This window comes from Paramisgurnus dabryanus, chromosome 13, assembly GCF_030506205.2.
Source record: "Paramisgurnus dabryanus chromosome 13, PD_genome_1.1, whole genome shotgun sequence".
NCBI lineage: Eukaryota > Metazoa > Chordata > Actinopteri > Cypriniformes > Cobitidae > Paramisgurnus > Paramisgurnus dabryanus.
In genome coordinates, this window is record NC_133349.1 from 1270519 (window position 1) to 1282644 (window position 12126).

A 12126-nucleotide genomic window follows, 5' to 3' on the forward strand; every position below is an offset into this window, starting at 1 on the left:
TTCAGGGCAGATCTCAAATCTGAGTATTTTATTAAAATATATATATAATATATATATAAACATAGATGCATATGTATGAATCATGATAAATATGCATATGCTGTATAATTATACAGATGTTATTATTATAAGATATTTTTGCATGGCAGTGGTGATATATCCTTTGGTAACACGGTCATTCACTCCATGGTGGGTCTCCCAAAGGAGAAATAACCTTTATCCCAGAAAAGCAGCACCAATCACCTGAGATCCACGTATAGCAGAGAATACTTGAAGAAATACAGTCACACAAAACCTTACTGAGAGACAAATTAAGAGTTTCATTGCGAAACAGGATAACTCCATTTTTTTTTCAGAAATCTCATTTTTTGGTTGTGCATTCCAATTAATATCAATTTAACTGCAGTTGGTTTGTTTTGATTTAAATCTTCATAACTTAAAAAATACAGCTAAGTAGCAACTTAAAACAAAATAATAACATGACAACATAATAATAAACATGTTTTGACATGTTAAATTTTTTTTAAAAAAACGGAGTTATTTCGTTTTGCAACAAAACTCTTCAAATATATGTACAGTGGTGTCAAAAAGTGTTGGCCCATTTCCTGTTTTTATTTATTTTTTGTCACACTTTAATGTTTCAGATCATGAAACTAATTTAAATATTAACCAAAGATTAATATACAAGTATACAAACATGCAGAAAATCAGAAAGGGGGCCAACACTTTTTCACACGACTGTATGTTGCCAAAACATGTGTCTAATTGTTTATGATTTGACAAATTACGAGGTCATTGATAGCATGCATGTTTTTTTATGTTTTAAATATATCAAATATAATATAAGATTGATGATGGAAATCATATTGGTTTTCCTGATAATATGATTTATCAATTTATAGATTTTCCTATGTTCTCAATATAAGTTTAAATCCTGTTATGTCTCTGGTAACATTTTGTGACTTCATTAAGAATACATTTTGGGAAAACAACATTACAAACATCAGTAAGTATTGGAAATGGGTTTGATTAATTCAATCTTCCCTGTTCAATGACATTATTTATAAAATTTCCAGAGATGACTTCAAACAGACATCTTATATATGTCAATCTCTCCATATACCTTAAGATGTCATTGGCTTACAAAGCAATGATAACCTCCAGCTCTTCATTTCAATCTTGTTCATTTACTTGCCATTGTCTAAATCAAGTTATAATGAATAAAGTGCCTGAGCTTAACCGGAGTGTAATTCTGAGATTTGTTACAACACAAGCAGTTTTCCCAAGTTTAAAATTGACTGCAAAACAGGAATGAACCGATGTACTACTGCTTGTTTGCTCGAGCGAATCAGAAAGTCAACTTCTGAAGAATGACGAGTGAAAAGTTTGGCGGCTCAAGCAGGATCTGCAGCTTTGTTAAAGCAGACCGGGCCTAAAGAATTTTCCATCGTGAAGACCATCAGGTGTCACGATCCTTCAGATTGCGGTGAGAGGAGCGACGTGCGACAGAAAGTCATGTTTGGTGATAATGATGATAGTGGTGATGATGATGATGTTCGTGGTGATGATGATGCTCGTGCCTCTGGACCACAGGGACCACAATGCCAGCCGTGTTGCCGGGCGACTGCTCTCGGTCCAGTGCTGATGGACTGGCGTGTGATGGTAGTTTGGAGGGTGACAGGGCTTGTTCTCGGGTTTTGGCCCTCAGCCTCTTGCTGTGACTGTGCTGGAGAGGATGCTGGTGACCCGACAGGGGTTGAGGCTGCTGCGGGAGGTGGTAGACGTCCTGACCGGCGTGCGGTGGTGGATAGTAGCCGTGACACTTACTGACTTTACCCCCTCCATTGTTTGCCGTCTGGCCGTTGCCTGCTCCTCTCGACGTCCCCTTGGGAGATTTAATAAACTGGGGACCGCGTGCACGAGGGTCCGGGGCCACATAGTGATCGGTGATGACCTGTGACCGGCGCTGATGGGCCTGGACCTCAGGTTCATGAGAGCGGGAACGACTTTGGGAATGTGTTTCTCGTGAGGTTTGCTCCTGTTGGGCCGCAGGGGGAGATGAAGCTTATAGAAAAACAAAAAGAAGAAAACTGTGAGATAAATCTTTCTGGTTACATTATTTTCATGACAATTAAAGGTTTTAAATTCTCTCTGTGTTCAGTAATCCTGTCAGTCTTCTGTAATACACACATAATGTACGTTCATGTATGTTTAATAAAAACTTACTCTCAAATCTGGAGGTGTAGTTCTCTATTCCTGCCAGATCCAGATAGTGATTTCTCCTTTCTGTGTTCTCATCCACACAATACTGATTTCTGTCCTGAGGTTCAGAACTTTGACCCCTGTCAAACATCACAAACAATCTCATCATAATATGAAACAAAAAGTGTGGATGTATATAACCTGCGAAAAACTGCCCTTTGTGGTGCAGATACAGTAGGGGTGAGCAGGGCACAGATTAACGTGGGGTTAATTGTAAGACGGCTACTTTACATATTTCTATATGGCCGAGCGATCTGCGCTTTTGGTCTTTTTCTCTTACTGTCAGAAGATCTCCTGTGAATTTGTGAGAGTGTTTTTGGAGGCATAAAAGTACATTTCTTCATCTTATGGTTTTTTTGTATTTCTGAGTTGGATGCGTAAGTCACCAAACCAATCTTATATTATTTTAATCACTGTCTTGTTACCTAAAACATAACAGCATTTAAACTCCAAGTTGTGGGGGGTTAGTTGTCACACAGTGTTACAATGAAGCCTCAGGTATACAATGATAATGAAATGAAAACAATGTAAATACTATTCATTAAAATGATAACTGTTAATACAACATCAGGGGAAATAACTCACTATTATCATTTTTTGTCTTCCCTTTCAATAAAATCTATTTATATACATTGATGGTTAGATTAAGGATGGTGGCTGGATGAATGTGTGGATATCTATCTATTATAGGCAGATATATAAACAATATCCACCTTTAATATATAGACAGAATTTGATTGAATTATTTGTGTTTAAACTAAAGGTGTTACAACAAACCCTCTGTTTGTTACAATGAAGCCCACCTATGGGGTAACGTTTGCACTCCTGTCGCTTTCGGTGTAAACGGTAGATCCCACAAACAAACTTTAAGTGTTCATTTGTAGCAGAGATGTGTGTGTTGATTGTGTAAAAAAATGATTCATCTAACTTAAATGTTTTTTGAATGATGGACCCAAAGCCAAAAAGCGTTCCTTTGTGCCCGGCTCTCCCCTAATAGTGAATGAGCAGCTTTATGTAATGTGACAAAACAAGACTGCAGCCAGAATCATCTGCAAAGCTTACCACAAATTTGTGACCCTAAACCAAAAAGCAGTCTTAAGTTGCACGGTATATTTGTACCAATAGCCAACAATACATTGGATGGGTCAAAATGATACATTTTTATGCCATAAATCATTAAGATATTAAAGAGTAAAGATCATGCTCCATGAAGATATTTTGTAGATGTCCTACTGTAAATATATATATAAAAACATTTATCATTGGTAATATGTATTTTTTTTTACCAATATTTAGATTTTTTGTACCCACAGATTCTCAAATGTTCAAATTGTTGTCATATCCAAATATTGCCCTATCCTAACAAACCATACATCAGTGTAAAGCTTTTAATGTATTAATGTGTAAATCTCAATTTGAAAAAAATTGACCCTTGTGACTGCTTTGTGTTCCAGGCTTTCTTCTGCTTCTCTAAATCTCCTGTGTCTCATATCACCACAGAAGCCAAACATTACTCAATAAATCCTCCAAAGATCAAACAAGCATTGATTTCCATACTGCTCACCTGTTTGCTGTGTGTTGTTGTGTTTCCTCTGGGTGAGAGGACTCGATGCGACTCAATCGACTTGCATCTTTCTCTGAAGTGAAAAAGAAAAATACCACAGTAAACTTTTCAGTTCTGCCAAACAAGCTAAATGTGTTACGCTGACGCTACATTACTACTGAACAGGGCTCTCATGTGACTGCTGACTGAGATTTGGCTTCACAGTTTGTAAAAGTGTAAAAATACAGAGCAGAACAAGTACACTGAAAAAAATTATTCATTCAATTTACAAATTTAAGTTAAGTGATTGCAATCAATTTATTTAAGCTACATTTCAATAAATAATTTTTTTTTAGAAAAATAAAATAAAAAACTTTTGTTTAAATGTAGCTTAAATAAATTGATTGCAACCACTTACCTTAAAAAATTGAGTAAATTGAATGAATATTTTTTTCAATGTAGCTTACATCTGTCAAGTATATCATTTACTAATGAATTTATTTAATGTCCTGCACTAATTACTCACAAAACTGTTACTGTATGTACTGTATGTTATGTGTGTGTTTGGGTATATACCTGTCCCGGCGTGTTTGCCGTCTCTCTTGCGTACAGCGGCTTCTGGTGTAACGGTCAGTTTGACACGGAGACTCTTACGCTTACTGCTACACGACTGATTGACAGATGAATCCACGACCTCATAGATGGTGTGCATTAAACTGGACATGTCCTGATACACAACACACACACACACACACACATTGATTCTCATACTGCTGAATGAAGTGAAATGATATTTCAGACTAAACATTCATATTTTACCTCCTTGGTTACTTTTCCGCTGTTGTCAAAGTCATAAAGGGTAAAGATCCACTCCTGTCTGTTGTCCTCACCCATTGACACGTTACACTCCACATCCTACAAGACAACAAACATCAGGAAAACATCATGCATGTGGTTCTTTAAGAATATAAAGCAGAGTATTTTCATTTATTACAGACGTGTTGAGATTAGGAGGGGTGATGTAGTGTCACAGTGGTTGAGTTCAGGGGTATCAAGTAACCCACAGAGATTTCGACACAGCAGGTGATGCTGTAAGTGATGATAGAGGAACTCTTTCACAACATCACAATAGTTGATGAAGGAAAGCAAGAAGCTCATTCAGCAGATATACGGTGACCTCATCGCTCTCAAATATCGCTGATATGTCAACTCGATGTCTTTTACTGCTATTAAGCAAAAAAGTTTCCTGTTGAACTGTTATGAGATGACACAATCACCTCTGTTAGTAAAAGAGGAACACAATCTTTGGGATAAAACTACTACAAATAAAACTATTTCTGTTGTTTTAAATAAAGTGTAGTGTAGTGTTTGTGTTATTATGAGTATAGACGTACATCCAGACTAATGCGCTTATGTCCTCTACAGGCCGCATCCTTCACTGCGTCTCTCTCTCCATCACACTGCAGGGAACGCTGGCAACCCTCGGCTTTCTCTGGAGGCAAAACCACTGAACACAAACACACAAACAAACACACAATGAGCACTAACAAACTAATAACACACAACACTTCCTCACAGTATCACTAAAAATCACTTATTAGAGAAACCTTACAAAAAATGCAACTAGGTGTAGCTTGACATTAAGTTTGGGGGGCCAGACTGGTCTATCATGGTATCTATACCGGAACAAGTGCTATGATTTTTTGAGTTTAAATTCATATGAAACCTATTTGTCGACTACATTAAAATAACATAGCCTGAATGTTAGACAAGAATAAAACATGATAATGGATTACATTTGTTTTGTTACTATAACACAGTTAAAAGTAAAAAATGAGCACAATTTTTTTTTCAATAATATTAACACTGTAATCAGCGAAAGTCTTTACCAAACATCATGTTTTGATAAACACAGATTATTATTACCAGATAAACAATTGTTTTACTAAATATATTATATTACTAAATATACTAAATATTACATTTTCTTTATTTATATTAATGTATATTTGTTGTGGAATATAATTTATAAAAATAAAAAAAAATTCAACCATTGGGGGGCAGGCCCCCCAGTCCCCCTGTTAGTTCCGCCTACGGTAGTATGTTACATTATAGGGGACATATCATGAAAACCAGACTTTTTTTCAAGTTTAAGTGCTATAATTGGATCCCCAGTGCTTCTATCAACCTAGTAAATGTGAAAAATATCAATCCAGTAACTTAGTTTCGGTAAACCATCCTCTGCAAGCGTGTGAAAAAATAGGTTATTGAAATCTGGCTCCTGCACTATCCAACCACGGCACTGTCATTTAGTAGAGAGATCAGCTCATTTGCATTTTAAAGGACAAACCCAAAAATGGCACATTTTTGCTCACACTTACAAAGTGTCGGTTTTAACATGTTATAATAAATTATCAATATTGTATTTTGAGCTAGAACTTCACATATGTACTCTGGGGACACCAAAGATTTATTTGACATCTTAAAAAAGTCTTGTGAAATGTCCACTTTAGCTGTTTGGTCTATATGATTCTTACATACAGTGTTAATGTGAGTACATACCCTCTAGAGGGCAGTGATGAGCTGATGATTGTCCGTCCTTCTGCTCACTCCCCTCACATACCTGCTGAAGAACAATATAAAAACACAAGAGAAATCTTAGACAATCCACAGAGAAAACAAATACAAGGTTATCTTCCTCACTGATGATGATGATGATGGATGATTTAATCCCCCTTTGCTTTTAAACTGCAAACTATCAAAGCACAAGAGTCTGGAGGTGGAAATCCCATTCATGTTTCAGTGTGTGGTCCGTCTGCACAAACATCAGCTGGATTATTAAGTTTGCCCATCTCAGACAGCAGGCCGAGCAAGATTTAAAGCCTCATTCAGTCCTCTCACACACAATGACCAGTTAAGTCTGCATAGGAATTTCTTGGGGGGGCAGAAAAGAAAAGTGATTCTTATACTTTTTTCGAAGCTTTGTACAGACACTCAGATTATTGTCCCCATTACTGTTCAGAATATTCAGATGAAAGTTCATTCACAGTGGGATGGAAGGGGTTAATAAGGGAATTGCTGTAATACGATTGACAGTACCTGGATTTCCGTTACAGATCTGCGCAAAACTTTAATGTTATTTTCTAAATGTCAAGAAAAGACAACATTTTCAGTAACCGATGTTATGTGACTTAAACGTTTGTTTTCTCATTCCAAAAAACATGGCGGCGGATGTGTTCGGCTTTATACGGCGCCGGGCAGACCGACATACGTATGACATCAAAATACAGTGAGAGCGACTGGAAAGCATACAGAATCCCTCTCGCTGTATTTCGATTTCATTCGCTTGTCGGTTCTTGTGACAGCGCATGAAGTTGACCACACCTCCTATGTCTTGTCCTTTGATCAAACACACCACGCCATATTTAAAGAACGATCATGCGACTCTTATGGTACACGCGTGCATTAGCCAATCAGATTGCCTTATGCAAATAACCTAGGCAGAGCCAGCCAATTACGTTTATGGAAGACCGGAGCATGTGCTGCGGCCACTGTGATTGGCTGTTGGCCACGCTTCAGACAAGCCTTCCATCAAGCGTTAACGCTTTCACCCCGTGTGAATGTACAGTTATGCTGCGTTCACACCAGCCGCGGTAGACGCGTCAAGCGTGAGTGATTTCAATGTTAAGTCAATGTGAAGGTTCGTCTGGAGGTCTTGCGGCGCGACTAAGGTGTTTAGTGCGGCGTGGTAGATGCGATTTGGCCTCGTTCGCGCGAATGCCGCAAAGTGTCCAATCAGGAGCTTGCTCTAGTAGTGACGTGCTTACAGAAAGCGAGCGGCGTCGCAGAAGCCCCTCCCATGACGCGATTTTCCGAGTGAATGTCTCAATGACTAGAATTTCTCGCGCAAATGAAGCGAGTAAACTTAAAATGTTTTAGCGACAAATTAGATGCGATAGATGCGATTATGACGCCTCAAAAGCGGCTGGTGTGAACCCACGATTACGCATTTCAGGGGACTTGTTTCCATTGTTGTTTTGCGATATTGCCCTTAAACCCTAAAGAAGAAGGAGAAGTTTTGCGATATATTCTTAGTTCGAATTGCCTGAAAAACCACCTCACCCGAGGGTTAAAACTTTTTTGCGATATATTCATGCGAAATTGACATGTTTCCATTGGCCATATTTGAAGGAAAATGGAGATACATCTATTCAGACAGCATTCAAGAAAAGTTCAGACGGTCGTACACACCAAACAATCTGTTACTTCTGAACCACAAAAATACAAATCCCAACATGTTCTCTATTAAACCGATAAAACAGGACAATTCAATACACGATCTGAAATCAATACTTCCGTTTGATTCATTACTAATTATAATCAGATCAATCTGTTAGATTGGTGCATAAATGAATGGCTTGTAAGGATAATAAAGATTCAACATTTTATACACCATGATTTATTCGGAGCGATGTAAATCTGCTCTCTTTGCTCTTTCAAACCCTGAGACAGTTAAGCGTCAGATCTCTACAGTGATTGATGTCAACTTTAAACTGAATGTTGCAGACTGAGCAGAGCTTCATGATGATGTCTTGTAATTCAAATGTTTTTCAAAGCATTAAAACCTCAGCGCCTTTATTACCCACCAGCGCAGTAAATGAATCTCTGAACTGCCTGCAGGATCGGACCGCCCTCAAGATTTTAAGGGCTAACACATGGGATTTTACCCATAATGCCATCACCCACCGAGGCTCATTTTCAGCCGAAATGTGCGGACCATATGCTTCATTAAGAGCGAGTTGGTTCCAATCCACAGTTGGAGAAAAACAAGAGCCTTGTTTCTTTATCGTATAACGCTTCTGGCACTTTTAGCACAAACTCCCTGATCACAACAAAGACATTGACTGTGTTTAAAGGCCATTAAGAGGCAAATCTGACACACTCCATTTGGAGAAAAAGTATGTGACGACTCCTAAAATATCTCTCTGAATGTCACAGGAAACAACATCACGGAGAAGATCTGTGGATCTTCAGACAAGAATGAGACGTTTGTTCATGTTTCATGTAGAGCTGCTGCCGAATGTCTTTCTAAGATGCTGTGAAACTCTTTATGTGTAATATAGAAGAAATGAAAATGAAGTACTGATGGTTCACACCAACTTCAAGCCTTACTTAAACTAAAACATTTCAAATAAAATAACAACTGAAAAACTGCATCACATTCACAGTAACATTGCTGCTGATAACAATATCTTATATGTTTGTTGACTAACAAAATCTGATCTTCAACACACAAACTCTTAAGAAGCAATCATAAATCAAGCCAGATTTCTTTGCATGAGACCTGGATGAATATGCATGATTAAAATATGAAGCAAATCACACGTACTGTGAAACATGAGAGTAAGAGGAAGTATGGATAATTCCAGAAGAAACTCGGCCTTAAGTTAAATCAGATGTGTTTTAAATGTGTTCAGGATTAGGCTGGAAACTTTCAGATGAAGAAAACGAGACATAATGTTGCATTTACTGCGCTTTTTTCACAGACATCTGGCACAGACTGAATTTTGTTAAATGCGTGTAAACAGCAAAAACACTTCTGGTATCCAATTTTGGTCACTTTTAAGTGTGGTTCTGAATCCTGACATCTGCTCATGTGGCTTACATCTAAACACTCGAATCTGATTCACACTTACACGACACTGACAGATTGAATTAATAAATACAAACTGAATTCTCTATCAATCTCTTCTGCTGGAGTCAGACACATTCAGATGTCACTCTTTCATCATCTTCTGATGTTTTGAGTAAAAAACAAATCAACTGATTTTGAAATCATTTATATACCATGGGTCTGTAGAATGCTTTATTCTGATTGGGTGAGAAATGTTCCATGGGTGTTGATTATTTTTCTGCAAACCACACACTTACACCTTGGGTGTGCATTATTTTCTTATAATCCAACGGCCCATCATCAATGACTCCTTACTTATTACACGGCTCTCTAAAATGCTTGATTCTGACTGGCCAGTCACAACATTCCAAGGTTCGTTCTTTTCTGATCAAAACTAATAACACACGGTAACCCGGATGCTGCAAATTGTTTTGACATGTACAGTTAAAAAAAAAAAGAAAAGTCTTTTAATAACATATATGACATTATATTTACAAATAATTCAACCAAATAGTATGTTTGTGACACTTGAACGTCTTTTCTTATCTTAAAGGGGTCATAGCTTGAAAATCTGACTTCTTCCATGTTAAACTGCTATAATTGTGCTTCTATCAACCTCAAAAATGTGTAAAAGATCAACCCAGTAACTAAGTTTTGGTAAACCATTCTCTGCAAGCATATGAAAAATTAGGTCGTTCAGATTTCGTCTGTTTTGTGATGTTGTAGCGAATATAATTACAATAATACCACCCCTTAATCTGCACTATTCAACCCTGTGGCACTGCAATTTAATGCAGAGAAAGAGGAAAAAATTATTGAGTATCAATTTCAACCATCATTATTGCGATCACTGTTTGCATTTCATAAGCTCATTTGCATATAGAAGGACACACCCAAAAACCCCACATTTTGCTCACGCCTACAAAGTGGTAATTAAATTGCTATAATAAATTATCTGTGGGGTATTTTGAGCTAAAACTTCACATATGTACTCTGGGGGATACAAAAGACTTATTTAAAATGTTTAAAAAACATCTCATAGTATGACCCCTTTAAAACCGAAAATAAATGTGTTTTCCTCACGGAAGGTCTGGATTGGTAAAAAATGAGCAAATAAAATATTTCAAATCAATATTTAATGTTACTTACCTTACTTATAAGGTAAATAGCCATTTAAAAAGTGGGATTATGTCTAGTCAGCAGGTTGTTATTGTGAAATAAGCCCCTTTATTGTGATACAAGACCCTCCGCTTCGCATCGGATCCTGATCACACTGTCACAGATTATGGGCTCCATCTTACACCCGGCGCAATGCAGCGCAATGCGTGATTCAAGTGTCTTTTGCTAGTTTCCACCCTGCGCAATGATAATTTTCACGTTTAGCGCCGCGTTGTTTAAATAGCAAATGCATTTGTGCCCCCTTTTGCGCCCATGGGCGTTCTGGTCTGAAAACGAGGTGTGTTCAGGCGCATTGTTGGCGCGTTGCTATTTTGAGGCAACTAAAATAGACTACACCATTGCCCAACAAAAACCTGGTCTAAAGTATAAAGTCAATTGCGCAATGTTTTTTTGTTATTTAAAGAGCACATTAGTAATATGCGCCTAAACGAGACGACAACGCGGGTTTGCTTATCACATACATGAATGCGCAGCAGCACAAAAACGCTTTTAAATATAAAAGATTAAAGGAGTGAATGTAAAAGATTATTATTGAGTCTCTTGGACATAAATGAGGACTAATTATGAGACGTTAGAAGACAAAAAGAGCTGCTTCACCTGTAGCCTGGTAAGTAAATAAATGCTTTGCTTTAAACAAATGTATCTGTTTTTAAATGTTTTTTTAAATGCTACCTCACGGATTTATTTTATTTGATGACCTGTGGATATGGTGAGATGAGAAACTTTTTTTAAGTAATGCTTTAAAAAAAACTTACGCTGTCCAAGTGCTGAACCTTGCGGAGAGCCCTTTGTAAATTCTTTATCTCCTGTTTGTTACAAATAAAGTATTTTTAGAGTACAAACCTTTACATACTTGTAAATAATTTTTTGATGATATTGGATAGCCATACATTTAAAGCAATTAAAAGCCTGCTTTTTTACTTCCATGACTAAAAGAAAACGGGTTTTAAAGGTTTTAATAAAAAAATAAAAATTTCAATTCAACTGAAAAACAACACAATTATTTAACATTAATCTTAAACTGGTGGTTTTCTTCCTCGGCTTAGTTTTTCAGTTTACAAAGTGCGTCATCTAAATAGGGATTAAACATAGCACCAGTGCAACTGGCTTTTAAAGGGGATGCGAGCTGAGACTCTCATTGGTTTATTGCACGTTACGCCCAAAATACTCACATTACTCATTAAAAAAAAGGACCAACCCTTTTCGACCATGCGCTCGGCGCACAAACCATTTTTCCCGTCGTTAAATTAGCAAAAGTGGGTACGGACACGGCCATTTAGACGTTGCGCTGTGCGCTTTAGACAATGCGCTTAGATCGCTAAAATAGGGCCCATTATCTGCCATAACAACCAGGTACCTATACATTATCCCTTACACATCCCTGCTCTTGTTATATCTACACTATAAAAAGTGCTGGGATGTTTTAAACCCAGGGCTGGGTAAATATTGGACAGGATACGCCGCTGGA

The 12126-nt window shown here is 37.4% G+C and overlaps 1 protein-coding gene across 2 annotated transcripts in view; it reads right to left on the reverse strand.

The window, feature by feature from the left end:
- nkd2b (NKD inhibitor of WNT signaling pathway 2b) overlaps positions 1-12126 on the reverse strand; it is a 40000-nt gene continuing 27874 nt past the window's right edge. Inside the window, exons 4-10 of one of the 2 annotated variants that reach the window (XM_065299041.2) lie at positions 6368-6428; positions 5200-5312; positions 4625-4720; positions 4382-4532; positions 3827-3899; positions 2227-2342; positions 1-2064 (exon numbers count right to left, since the gene is read on the reverse strand). In XM_065299041.2, the coding sequence (XP_065155113.1) occupies positions 1514-2064; positions 2227-2342; positions 3827-3899; positions 4382-4532; positions 4625-4720; positions 5200-5312; positions 6368-6428 (1161 nt within the window). In that variant the 3' untranslated portion in view covers positions 1-1513. Of the gene's footprint in view, positions 2065-2226; positions 2343-3826; positions 3900-4381; positions 4533-4624; positions 4721-5199; positions 5313-6367; positions 6432-12126 lie in introns of both variants that reach the window. The other variant, XM_065299040.1, reaches the window with a different exon arrangement.